General features: G+C 45.1%; 2 protein-coding genes across 3 annotated transcripts; one reads left to right on the top strand and one right to left on the bottom strand.

Moving 5' to 3' along the window:
* Nucleotides 1-1,916: 1,916 nt before the first annotated feature.
* LOC130115586 (integral membrane protein 2A-like) lies at nt 1,917-9,486 on the top strand. 2 transcript variants are annotated; one of them, XM_056283314.1, is made up of 8 exons: nt 1,917-2,093; nt 2,185-2,287; nt 2,695-2,826; nt 5,420-5,605; nt 6,011-6,121; nt 8,001-8,145; nt 8,406-8,507; nt 8,958-9,486. In XM_056283314.1, exons 1-7 carry the CDS (start codon nt 2,038-2,040, stop codon nt 8,498-8,500), a joined length of 828 nt encoding a protein of 275 aa, XP_056139289.1. In that variant the 5' UTR covers nt 1,917-2,037; the 3' UTR covers nt 8,501-8,507; nt 8,958-9,486. The 2 variants fall into 2 exon arrangements, with proteins under 2 accessions (XP_056139289.1, XP_056139281.1); XM_056283306.1 differs by having other exon boundaries at nt 8,406-9,486.
* Nucleotides 9,487-10,696: 1,210 nt separating this feature from the next.
* On the bottom strand, nt 10,697-13,308 carry gpr174 (G protein-coupled receptor 174). The gene is made up of 2 exons (XM_056290124.1): nt 13,095-13,308; nt 10,697-12,806 (listed from the first exon to the last, which is right to left on the bottom strand). The coding sequence occupies exons 1-2, from the start codon at nt 13,125-13,127 to the stop codon at nt 11,952-11,954; spliced, it is 888 nt and encodes a 295-aa protein (XP_056146099.1). The 5' UTR covers nt 13,128-13,308; the 3' UTR covers nt 10,697-11,951.
* Nucleotides 13,309-14,023: the final 715 nt, after the last annotated feature.

Genomic DNA, 14,023 nt, shown 5'->3' on the forward strand with positions numbered 1-14,023 from the left:
TCTTATATGTGTGTGTATGTAAGTGTGTGTGTGTTGGTGTATGTCTGTGTGTGCGTGTGTTCGAGTGTGCATCTTTGTGTGTGTGTGCACTTGCATGACAAACGCAACTATATGTGTGTTTTGGTACTCTAGAGCCCAAGTGGTAGAGAAATCCTACCTGCCAGGCGTGTTAGTGAGTTTGATTTGTAAACTAGAGGGACGGCGAATTTAATCTGCCGTTAATCAGCTCATTCGGAAAACTCAGTCAAGCATCAGGCGCCATAGATTGCTCTGCCTTTCCCGGTACCTCCCACCCACTACTCCCCTGCCTGTTTCCCCTGAATGCGTCCCAATCATCACATTACCTTGCCCCAGAATCACTCCGTTTCGCTCCTACCTCCCTCCGCCTCGCAGCCCTTCCCCTGCCCCATCATGTGTTGTCTACCTCTGCGAGGCGCCCCCTCCACCCCCTCCTCCTCCTCCTCCTCCTCCTCCTCTCGCTTTCTCTTTCCTTCCTCTGCAGTGTGTGATGCTGGGAAGCCCCTTAGATTAAATATAGAGATTAAATATCTTTCGTTTACATCTCGGCTATTACTGCTTATGCTTCGTTCTCTCTCTCTCTTGCTCTCTTTTGCTCTCTCTCTTTTTCTGTGTGTGTGTGCGTGTGTGTGCATGCATGTGTGTGTGTGTGTGTGTGTGTGAGCCCCCCTGTGCACACGTGCATGTGTGGGCAAGCTCACAGATCAAACACAGCGTAAGACGAGCCCATAAACAAGCCTTCAAGACCACTTATGCATTTCTGGGGGAGTGTGTGTGTGTGAGGGGGGGAGCTTGCAGATGGAGGGGGAGTTAGGTACAGAAATCAGCTGCTCTGTTTATGTACCTTTCAATAGTGATTACCGGTCCAATCTATCTGTTTAACAGAGGAAATATCATAGCCTGGGAGAAACAGTATTTGTGTCATTGCGTGTGTGTGTGTTCGTGTGTGTGTGGGGGTGTGTGACATGGAAAGAGAGAGAGAGAGAGAGAGAGAGAGAGAGAGAGAGAGAGAGAGAGAGAGAGAGAGAGAGAGAGAGAGAGAGAGAGAGAGAGAGAGAGAGCGAGAGAGGGGGGTATGCATATGGTGTAGATACAGTGGCGAGGGCTGGCGAGATGCCATAGATTGCATGGAGGCAGAGTACTGGTGCACCAGCGAGTGTTTATTTACTTACATGAGCAACTCTGACTGACTCAGTAAAGCAAAAGCAGAGGAAGAACGGGACCACCTTGGGCCAGTCTCCCTGGCCCACAGTGGTCCCTGAGAGAGAGAGAGAGAGAGAGAGAGAGAGAGAGAGAGAGAGAGAGAGAGAGAGAGAGAGAGAGAGAGAGAGAGAGAGCGCTATGAAAGAGGAGAGGACAGAGGATATGTGTCAGACATAATGTGGTCTTGGCACACCGCTGTGTTTCCACACATTGCAGTGAAGGCTATGGAGTTGTGTGTCAGTAAGTGGGCAGACACACTGGCAGGTAGTAGCTACCCAGCCTGGAAGTGGGGAATGTATTTACTTAGTTTATAAAGTTTACAGAGAGGAATATTCACAGGGATGAATAGGCCTCATTCTACAACCCAAAATAGTAAGTTTCAAATTATTTATCAGTGGACGCCTTGAGAGATCATGGTCATGGGTAATTTCAATATTCTGCGCAGAACAAAGCAACACATACATTTCTCACAAGATTTGCAAATGGTTAAAGGTCCAAAATCACGTGTAGACATTTTCAACCAAAAGCAAAAAACGTTTTAAGGTTTGTGATCTCGTGTTTCATCTGTAACGAACGACAACTTGTTCCGTTGGTGAATCGGGGTGTAGTTTCTAGTTGTCACCACTAGATGGCGCCAGAGCCGAACAAATCTATCCTCAACGCCTCCTTTTATATTTAACGTTAGATCTCGCTGCCAAACCAGCCGTTGCAGTTATCGCACCCCAACAAAAAAAAAAACGTTTCGCCCTGAAAATATCTTGAGTTTTTCCCACAGCTGTGTCAGCTAAACGACACTCTGTATGTCACCGACGTCGGATGAGCGGCGATCCCCACCAACCACCGGAAGGGTCGGATAAAGCTAAGGTTGCGAAGTGCGTCACAGAGCGGAGCCGCCGAGAATCGCTGGAGCCGAGCGCGTCGTGCGTAGCGATAATCGTTTGTCTCTCTCCGCTGTTTTTACAGAACGCGCCACAGCCCCGTCGTCCGCTTCAGGATGGTGAAGATCGCGTTTAACTCTGCTCTGGCGCAAAAGGCGCTCGGTAAAGACGTGCCGGTCTCGGAAAAGGTAAGGTAGTCGGGCATTGTCTCGGTTTGTTGGATGTGGCCCTGTTTGTCTGCAGCTGCGGGAAGGCCGTCTCACACGGCGACCGTGGCCTGATTTCTGCTGAATGAGCCGCCATGTCTCCGCACATTTCGTTTGGCAAGTGCAGTCGTTTTGATTGTGCACGCAAAACGTTTCGCAGTGGGGTCCCCCCCCCCCCGCAATCTCCTGTGTAGTGACAGATTGCATTTGATGCGCCATATGTCGGGGGTCGCCCATTTTACCAGCTGGCATCCGGAATAACGTTATCTCAGAATAAGACTGAGGTTGTTTAGCCCAGGGGACAAAGACGAATGGTGTCGTATATGCGGTCATTAATAAACGTTGTAGTGTCCGTAGTGCTCTCTTTGTGTGTGTGTGTGTGTGTGTAGGACCCCGAGTCTGCTGCAGAGGGCGGTGAGGGCTCTACGGGTCGCTGTCTGCTCACCCTGCTGGGCATTGCCTTCTTATTGAGTGGGCTGATTGTAGGAGGCGCATGTCTCTACCGTTACTTCACCCCCAAGGTAAGGTTGTGTCTGATTACTTCCACATTCACTCATTATATATCCACAATACAAAAATAATAATATATTTGCATTGGAGCCCACTGAGGCATATGTGTAATTTGTGATAATGGGCCACACAAATGAAATTGACTCGATTATATAATATGTAATACACTCTCTGGCATACAGATACATATATATGTAAAATATGATTATATGATTTTCAGTGGGACTGATGCTTTTTTTAAAATTTGTTTATATGGCCTTTGTAATTGTCTTAATAGTTTAGCTTTCATTGGTCTCCATTTAGACAACAGTAAATCAAAACACTATTACGAAAGCCATACTGCACCAGTGGGAGCATACAGTGCCAAGGCAGTAGACTTAAAGTGATACTGACATCAAAATCTGAAAATTCCTATTGATAGGCTATGTTGGAATGTGACCTCGGAGAAATTCAGTGGCCAAAACAGCGCGTCTACGGCCACTCGAGAGAGATCTGTGATTGACTGTAGATGGTGTCCAATGACAAATTGTGCCAGTGGATACATAGACACCAGTCAATTTGCATATAGGTTGTGTCCGTAGCGAGATGCTATAAAACCACGGGGGTGAAAGAAGCCGTTCTTTCACCCCCTCCTGCTAGCTACTTGGCTCGAGTTTGTGCTATTTTGCTGAGACTTTATTATCGATCTTGCTACGACATATTGCTATCTATCCATATATCTATCTATCTATCTATCTGTCTATCTATTTATCCAAATATCTATCATTTATGTATCTAACAGTTATTTGTGTCATCGAACATATTATTTGCCAAGTTGTATTGCACTGCCGTGCCATAGGACTACCACCATGCCGTGGTCGCATGCGAAATGCGTGGTTTCCATGCCGTGGTCGCATGCGAAATGCATGGAAAGACAATGCCCAATAGCTTTGAATTCATAAAACTACACCTATTTTCAGTTATGGTTCAAACTCCCAATGTTAAAAAATGTGCTCAGAAAGGGCATGTCAGTCTCTCTTTAAAGTTGCGGGATGTGACATTGAGCATTCCAATGCAAATCTTCCGCCTCTGCTGCGTCGCATCACCCTGCTAAGCCCCTCCCACCACATGACCCCTACATCGCTGAAGTGTCAAAGTGAGTCTCGTGAAACTTGTATAGTAGTTGATAATCTGTCCATCCATCCACCCATTATCCGAACCGCTTATCCTGCTGTCAGGGTCGCAGGGATGCTGGAGCCTATCCCAGCAGTCATTGGTCGGCAGGCGGGGAGACACCCTGGACAGGCTGCCAGGCCATCACACAGGGCTGACATACACACACACACACACACACGTATAACTTTTTTTTTCAGTGGATCTCTTAGTTACACTAATGTTGTTCATGTGAAGCAGCCATTTTGAGTTGGTCTCGCTGATTTTTAAGTGTTAGGGTTACAACCACAAGCAGCCAGCGGGGCAGGGCACATGGGAATTTATCGCATACACTCACATCTGCATTTGTAGAACAGCCAATAGGAATGCCCTCTCTGAAATGACCCGTGATTGGCTAAAATCTTCCGTGGTGGTCTAAAGCCCGAATACAGAGCCCAGAGGAGTTGCAGAAGTTAAGTTTTCTCTCAGCCCACTTGAATTACAATATGCTGAAAGGTTATTAAGGAATTTTTGCCCATTGACGCTATTAAAAAAAACTGCATAGCCCAACTTTAACCACTTTTGCCTCTGGGCATGGGGGAGGAGGGCAATTTTAAGCAGAAATTCAATGAAAAATGTGTGTGTGTGTGTGTGTGTGTGTGTGTGTGTGTGTGTGTGTGTGTGTGTGTGTGTGTGTGTGTGTGTGTGTGTGTGTGTGTGACCGGTGTACTTTTTCATTGCGTTGTGTAGGAAAGACAGGACAACTTCTCTCATGCATGGGATCTGTATTCTGTCGCATATAAACAAAACAGGACAGGTTTCAGGAAACTTCAGATCAGCTCCCGCTGTAGCCTCTTTCTACATGTCCAAAGTGGGAAAGAGCGCGTAACTAGCAACACAATTTTTTTTACAAAAAGAAATAAAACATACCTGTCGCATATAAACAAAACAGGACAGGTTTCAGGAAATGTCAGATCAGCTCCTACTGTAGTCTACGCAAGAATTGGGACCCACATTAGACATAAGACACATTAGGAATGGATAAAATAAATTATAGGGGCAGACAAAAATGAACACATACCTCTTTCTACATGTCCAAAGCGGGAAAGAGGCAGAAGTCAGGGGGAACATACGTTTTGGAGCTACTAACAGGAAATGGCGTCACAACAGGGAGGGGCTACTAACAGGAAATGGGGTCACAACAGGGAGGGGCTACTATAAGCGTTTCCTGATGATATAATAAAATAAAATAACAATGTTGGCAATGAAAATAATAATAATAATAATCATGTGGTGATACTTTGTGTAATTATATAACATTTTTTGTTATGACATTTTTAACCATGCTACGTGTGTGTGTGTGTGTGTGTGTGTGTGTGTGTGTGTGTGTGTGTGTGTGTGTGTGTGTGTGTGTGTGTGTGTGTGTGTGTGTGTGTGTGTGTGTGTGTGTGTGTGTGTGCACATTTTCTGCAGAGGCTTTACCACGGTGCAATGCAGTTCAGTGATATTTCTGCTGGCGTTGGTGGTGAGAACCAGCCATACTACCTCCCACGCGTGGAGGAGGAGGTGGAGATCTCTGATGACATGGCTGTCATCAGTGTCCCCCCTCCTCGCTTCAGACCCGGGGACCCAGCTTACATCCTCCACGACTTCCACAGGGTAAGGATGGAGACCCATCGCAAAGCGAAGCAACACTTAAATACAGCTGTGTTGTGCGTGCCCATATCTGCTATTGTGTTCTCTCTTTAACATTCATAGTGACATTCACAGAATTTGAATCAGCTTTGTTTGCCAAGTAATTTTGCACACTAAGAATTTGACCTTGTGATTAACTCACATGAAAGCCAAATACATTTCACAATACAAAACAGAATATCTAAATGAAGTAGTTACTCTCACTCGCACACACAACACACACATGTAAACGGATGCTTGCATGACCACACTTTTAGTACATGGAAATTCCAACAACAAATAAGGCATCTGGTTTATTCTCGCTCTTTCCTTTTTTGTGTTTGTGTGTTTGTTTGTATATGTGTGGGTGTGGGGTTGATGTGTGAGTAGAAACTTACAGCATATTTGGACCTGACTCTGAGGACCTGCTTTGTGATTCCTCTGAACACCTCGGTGGTGCTTCCTCCCCAAGACCTCATGGACCTCTTCATGCAGCTAATGGTGAGCAGGGACCTGGTTGATAAAGGCTAAGCATACTTCAGATCAAATGAACTGGCTCCAGGGATTCTCATAGATTACTTTGAAGTGGGTTGGTAGGCTGCCCAGACCTACAGGTGCCATCACAGAGGTGCTGTGACAAATGACTTGCTTATTGACTTTCTTTCTTCTTCTTCTTTTTCCCTCGGTGGGGTGGAAGGTTGCCTTAGCAGGGTGGCCCAACCCGCCAAGACTGGTTGGAAAAGCACTAGGCCCATACAACACTTTTTATTAAAATATCAGACATAATTTCAACTCATTTCACACCTTCTCCAGGCTAATGAATCTTTGTGATGAGGCACAGAGCTGTATCTTATCTATGTCAGGGCCGCAGCCGACAGCTTCCATTATCTCCCTTTGTGATCACTGTGATTTTTGGGTGTCTTCGTTATCGCAGTGTGAAGCATGCAACAAATGTGGACGCCGGCAAATATTCTCTGCAGCCTACGTGGTTGTGTGAAGAGTGAACAAAACAGACCTTGTAGGCCACTTGAAAGCCTGCCCATTTCATGCAAGCACATCCGGCTAATTGATATGGAGAGTGGGCATAGATTTTTGAACATCTGCTTTGGGAAGTCACAAAATTCTTCAGACCAAGAACTCTCCAATTTAAACCTGGATAGAGAGCTTTCCGATTTGACGCAGTCTAGACGTTCCTAACAGGATTTTGTCTTACCCAGGCAACAAGCCTTGGGTTTACAACCTTTACTAAAACTCTGGATCTGATCCAAACTAACTATCTCCAGTGATATTAAACTACGGCACACATCTATGTGGGCAACCTGGTAGGGGTATGTGGGGATTGGGGGAGTACATGGTTTATCACAACTCTTGAGGTTGAGTTATCTTGTGTTGGTGACACTACTACAGGGATCAACAGTAAATTTTTGTGTCCCAAAGCCACCTTCCTTCAGCTCCACCATCAGAATCTGTTAGACCTGTAGGCGTATCTGCACCATAGTTGTTGTAAGCTATATTGACAATACACACACAACCCACAAATTACCTACAATGCACACTCTGAATGTGACTTTGAGCAACACGCTTATGGGATAGCTAACTTTTCTAGCGTGGTGTGATCTGCTCAGCAGCTCAGAAAATCAAGTGTGGGCGTGCCTCCATAGCCGAACGGTTGCAAAGCATACCAAATGGTTGCAACCACCACTGGTTCGATTCCAGCTGGTGACCTTTGTTGCATCTCTCCTTTCCTGTCTGCCTTTCACTGTAGCTGTTGAATAATAAAAAAGAAAGAAGTGTATTGGGGAAGGCATGGTGGCGCAGTGGTTAGTGTGGTCGCCTCACACCAAGAAGGTCCTGGGTTTGAGCCTCAGGGTAGTTCAACCTTGGGAGTCATCCCGAGTCGTCCTCTGTTTTGAGTTTACGTGTTCTCCCTGTGTCTGCATGGGTTTCCTTCTGAGTGCTCCGTTTTCTTCCCACAGTTCAAAGACATGTAGGTCAGGTGAATCGGCCATACTAGATTGTCCCTAGTGTGTGTGTGTCGGCCCTGTGATAACCTGGCAGCTTGTGATAACCTGTGATAACCTGCCGCCCAATGACTGCTGGGATAGTCTCCAGCATCCCCACGACCCTGAGAGCATGATAAGCGGTTTGGATAATGGATGGATGGATGAAGTGTATTCACCAATTATCCAGCTATACTTTAATGGAAGCACATTTAACTTAGATGTAATGACATATCTTTTCACAATAAGATGTCATGTAGTTGTAGTGTTGGTAGTGGTCACAGTATGTACTTGATGTTGACGTGCTATTTTTGAAAACTTAGAATGATGATGGTTACTGCACTGTTATAATCGCCCTCTTTTTCTTCCCTGCACTGCAGTCTGGCTCGTATCGTAGCTATCTGGTGCAGGAAGACTTGGTGGTGACAGAGCGCATTGATGATGTCAAGCCCCTGGGTTTCTATATCCGCCGGCTGTGCAATGGCAAGGAAACATATAGGATGCAGCGCCGTGTTGACCTCCCAGGTAGGAATGGGTTGAAATTGGAAGTGGATGATTCTCTAGATTGATGTCTTTGTCAGTGCTTTTAGACCAGAGATAAACAATATTGTGGTGGTGTGTACAATAAAAATTCTTCTTACTTAATTCCAAAAGCACGAACTGTTATCTTGTGAATTTTAGGAAATGTTTTGATGTGTGTGTGTGTGTGTGTGTGTGTGTGTGTGTGTGTGTGTGTGTGTGTGTGTGTGTGTGTGTGTGTGTGTGTGTGTGTGTGTGTGTGTTAGGTGGCGGGATCCAGAAGCGCTCTGCAGACGAATGTTTCACCATCCATCATTTTGAGAATAAGTTTGTGACTGAGACCAGGATCTGCAAGGCCTGATGGGAGAGTGAGTGAGAAAGAAAACGTGCGAGCGAGTGAGTGAGAGAGAGAGAGAGAGAGAGTGAGAGAGAGAAGAGTAAATAGAAAAGGAGGGCAGAGAGACGACATGGCAAGAGAGAGAGGGACACTTGTTTTTCAACATTTGGTGGTAGCAGAAAGATATTTTTGTATACCCTTCTAACTACAGTTTTTGCTTCTCTTGCTTCAGCCCCAGTGAAATGTGACATTTCAGTTACAGCATTTTAGCCTAGTCCCCTTTGTTCTTCATCCCCTTTAACCTGCAGTATAGGTCATAACTTGCTCGCTCTTGATAACTCACTCTCACTTAGCCCTTAGCTAGCTAGCTAGTGTTGTACTAGTTACCTGCTCTATCTTGCAAATGAAAGAGTTAGGATTCTTTTGTTTGTTTTTTGAAACTATAGCTTCCTGCAGACTGATCCTATCTTGATTATTGCAGTATTGACTCATGACCCGAGTTGAAGAGCTGTTGGATATTCTGGCGAATGCCCTGCTTGATGTTGAAAGGTTATCCATATCAATCTTGTGCATGTCAGCCTGCTGCTCCTGTTGTCAACAGCTAGTAAATGGATGCATAGGGCTGTGTTGACTAACCCTGTATGTCATAGGAAACAGGTTCATCTATCAATAATCCTGATTGTCTGCAGACTTCAGCTTCTGATTTTTGTTTTAAGAGTGTAACAGAGACACAACTCTGGTTCCTTGTCCGAGAGTCCTGCCCCCGGTCACAATCTGTAGATATTTTCCACGACTTTCCTGCTGCTCCCACAGGCCTCAGTTGTTCTGCTTTGTGATTAATGTTAAGTATTGACGGTGTCATCCCTGATGATGGTGAGCCTAGCACCCTACAGGACCAGTGTTTGTGTTTATATTCAGTAGAAATTTATTTAATGTTTGAAAGTTATTTATGGACTAATGGAGGTAAAGGGATTTCTTTTCTTTTTTGTTCCTTCTTTTTTTTTTTTTTTTACCAAAAATGACTCTGGGGTCACCATTCTGAAAAAGTAGTTTTTTTTTCCATTTCCTTTGCTTAATTTTCTTTTGAGCTGTTAGCACTGAAGATGCAGTCCCATGACAGACTGCATTGCCGGAGATGGATTAAGGAAATAGTTAATTCCTTTAAGATGATAAACATCTGGCTGTCTAGATGCAGTTTTGATATAGGATTGCTTTGACTTTGATTCCAAGAGCTCATAAGTGACACCACACTGAGCAATTATAATGAATTTGCATGAAAACGTCTACTTTTGCAGAATAACAACCTTAAAGTCACTGTCAGTGGTTTCCTCGGTACTGACTGTACAGAGAGACAATCAAACAGGAAGCAGGAGGTCTGCTCCTCTACAAATGTGTTTCTGTCGCAAAAATGAAATATTTTGGATTGTTCCATGAAAGGCTATTAAAACGATTGTTTTGTGTGCAACTGTTAAAAATGAATTTGACTATGTATTTGTTTGTATTTGTTGTTAAATAAAGTTACATTTCTTTACCTATAGAATGTTTTTTTTTGGTCCTTATATTAACGGTAGTGACACTTGGTAAAACAGTGGAAGTGTTGCACATAAACCATATAGCCACAAAGCAATGGATAATAGGTAGTGTTTTCTGCACATGAGAAATAATTAATACTATCAAATCTAATGGAAGTCGCAAGAAGGCGAACCATAAAAACAGTATTTTGAAAAGGTGCATATTGGGCTACGCAGTAATTTGATATTTATGGTCTTTCAGTGTCATTGTAATGGGATGAAATTCTGATATATTGTGATACACAATTCTGTTGTCCAGATTAATGATAGGAAGCAAGATTTCTCATAAAATTAGATCTGAAATATTTGAGGGAGTATCATTTGAAAGTATATACTTGACATTACTAAACTGCTCAGTGTGATGAACTTCAATTGGATTCTTAAATATGGAAATTTTGCATATGTAAGATATTGAGATTGTATACATATTGTGGAAAATTCCCTATGATTACCTTGAAAATTACATTTCTCTTATAACTCAGCACTATGTGCTCACTGTATGTGTTTTGTTTTTTTACTGATATACCTGACAAATTGAACAGTGAACGTGGTGCACTGGCTTTCCATTACAGTGTAGGCATTTAGCTGGCACAGCCAGAGTCCATCCCTCAAAACAGGAACAGCTCAATCCTCACTCAGAGTAGGGCCAAGAAAATCCAGGACAGAGCCATCCTTTATTAAAAAACAACTTTTTATATAACACAGTTGGAGACCATTATTTAGAGTGGGCTGCCTATTTTTTCACAGTTCCAGTGAAGTACACAAGTTTTCCTCACCTGGTCCTAGTAGCATCTGCGTTCACTTGTACAGATAATGTCATTTAAGGGGATAGTTCGGGATCCAGGGTTTTTACCATGTGTGCTACTTCCATAATAGACAAACTCGTGGGTACCTTTGTAGATGTCTGTGTAGTTTGAAAGTACACTGAATGATGAGTTTAGCCTAGCTTAGCTTAATTGCTGGATGTCTACCGAGTTCATTAGCAGCTCCTCTCAAAAGAAAGGAAATACAACCTTCTCGGATGCCGATCATTAACACGTTTTACTCGTTAGCCCGACATGAATAATTTTTCTTAAATAACGTTTTCGCAAGCACGTGCAAAATCCTAACAATTCGATTACTGTTTTGAGCGTTTTATCGGTAATAACCCGTGTGGCGGAAGACATCGGATGTGCATGTTATGGGAAAATTGTTCAAATCTAGAACCTAATTTGCTGGTCAATGTAGCGATTTCGGGGGAGGGGGGCAACCCACAGGAACTGCCCGCGGCCGGAACGCGAACCCGTACCTCTCGCTCCGCGGGAGACAGCGCTAACCGCTCGACTAAAGGCACTGTCCAGTTAGCCAGGGGCTGACGTGTCTACTTATCCATGCAAGTTGCAGTCAATGCAACGCCATAAACCAAAGGCATCGGAGATGGTGCGTTTCTTTTTTTGGGGGGGGGGCGCAGCTGCTAATGAACCCCACAGACCTCCATCAGTAGAGCGAAGCAAGGCTAACCTCGCGGTTCTGTGCACCTTCAAACTGCTCGTGCAGACACAAAAAATGTACCCACGAGCTCACCTCCTCTATGTAAGCAAGACACGTGGTTAAAAAGCCCTGAAACCGACCTACCCCATCCAAGTAGTAGTTTGAAGTACTGACTACTCATATTCTCACCTTTAATAATTGAGATAAAACGTCGTCTGTGAATGTTCTCATTCATCCAGGTCATGGTTATCCAAAGGATAACTAGCTTGGTCTAGTCAGAAAGGCACGAACTGATGAAGCCTCTTGGATGAGAGGCGAAACGTCCTCACGGATATATACCAAGTCCAGTTGCACTCGATTCAATTCTTTTGGAGAGATAAAACGTTTTTATTCCAAAGATAAGCGTGCTCAGGAAGGGCCCGGAGAGTCTCTTTCTAGTTATCGGTGATGTCTTTTTCCTCTGTTGTAACACAGGAAAAGCGTCTGGCGAACACAAAGTTGCCCGGCATCTCCTGCCTGCTCAGCCTTCTCCAGAATTCATTCGTAGTGAAGTAGTACATGAGCGGGTCTAGGCCGCAGTTAAGGCTGGCCAGGCAGAGCGTGAGGGGGTGGCATCGCAGGACCAGCTCCTTCAGGCCACAGCTGGTCAGGGTGTTTGCCTTGGCCAGGAAGTCCAGAGGCATAGTGATGTGGTACGGACCAAAGCACAGGAGGAAAACTAGAGCGCAGCTCAGCACCGTCCATAACGCCTTCCGCTTTTCTCCTCGATCGTGCACCGCACCTTCTTTCAGCTCCCGAAGGCTCCCGGCAGTCAGACAGGTGCAGGCCAAAATTAGCACCAAGGGGAGGATGAAGCCTAACAGCTCTGCTATTACCATGAGGGCCCAGGCTTCTGGGATGCTGATGTGCCGCATCGGGAGCTCTGAGAAACACACCAGCTCTGATCTGGGGGGCGGGCTGGGGCTCGCTGTTATGCTGACCTCTGTGTTGAGGTGAAGGTGAGAAGTGGAGTTTTGGTTGGAGCTTCTCAGAAGAGGGAAGGGCAGACAGCCCAGGCAGACGACCAGCCAACCACCGGCGCATATATACCAGTCTCTTTTTTTCCGTCGTGAGTTGTACCTCAGTGGTCTCATAATGAGCTCGCAGCGACGCACACTTACACACGCCAGGAAGAAGATGGAGGCGTACATGTTGACATACTTCAGGTAGAAGCTGAACATGCAGAAAGGATGGCCAAATGGCCAGGTTTGGTTTAGGTAATAGTAGATCCGCGTAGGCAGGGAGAGCACCTGAGGAGACCAGAGAGTATGTGGGTAGTTGTCAAATCAATAACAGATTAATTGCCAATAAGATGCCACCCTTTTAGCTATGCTCCTAATTGTATTTTAAGATGACTACAGAAGAGGAAAATAACAGATTTTCTTCTTTTTTTTTGATGGATAACCCACATAAAACAACATACATGGAAAACATAAGGATGAGAGAAATACCATCAACTGCCCCAGAGAAACCCCGGTGTTAAAGCCCTATAAGAGGTGAGTGTGATGTGAAAAGGAAAATATCATAAAGCATGTCACCTGCAACAAATCAGCCACTGCCAGGTTCATCATGAACACCACAGCCTTTTTGGTTTCCTGGACATACTTCCTGAACACCCACAGTGCCAGCACATTACCCAGCAAGCCCGGCGCCAGGATCACGCTGTACACTATCGCATACACATGGTGCTGGTAACTTCGTAGGTCTTCGGTTCCAGCACAGCTTGGTTGGCTTCGTTCATCTTATTCCAAGGACAGAGCTCCCCAACCCCGCCCCCCACCACCACTCCCCCCCACCCCTCTTCCAGCCAAATGACAGGGTTAAGCGGGTGACCCTCGAGTGCCAGTACAAGAAATATATTCAGCAAGCTCCTCGGAGTCAGTCTTCTGGGAGCAGGTGTGTTTGAGTGTCCATGCGGTCTGTCATTGCTTGGAGGTCAGGCTCCCGCCATCCCTAGTCCTGTTCACTGCCTCATGACAGGAAGGCATCTGAGCAGGCCTCTCGGAGAGGAGGCGTTATCTCCTAATGAAGCTGATGTTCAGTTGTGTGTAGTTCCACTCTCACAGTTGGTATACTCCCAGTCCCGGTCCTGCGTTTTTCTGCCCCCCGAGGACATTAAGTCCCAGCAGCACTGCTCCTGGTAATGGACAGGGGAGACAAGACAATTTGGTGACACAAAGCTGTCCGAGGAAACTTGAAACATCTACAGTAAAATCGCGCCCGAAGGACCAACTGCAGGGTCCATTTATACACAACACAGAAAGTATTTACACAACAGCTCGTCAGTTTTCAGGAACTCTGTTTTTGCAGCTTTGTGTGAAACCAGAATGACAGTGCTTGCTCTGCATCTTTCCTCGTGGTTAGATAAGTTTTGACGGCAATGGTGATTTCTTTCTTTCTCTTGTTCTCTCTTTCTTGTTCTCTCCGTTAACTCTTAAACTTCATTGCAGGGCAGGCAAAAATGGCT

Source organism: Lampris incognitus, chromosome 1 (assembly GCF_029633865.1).
Source record: "Lampris incognitus isolate fLamInc1 chromosome 1, fLamInc1.hap2, whole genome shotgun sequence".
NCBI classification, from domain to species: Eukaryota; Metazoa; Chordata; class Actinopteri; order Lampriformes; family Lampridae; genus Lampris; species Lampris incognitus.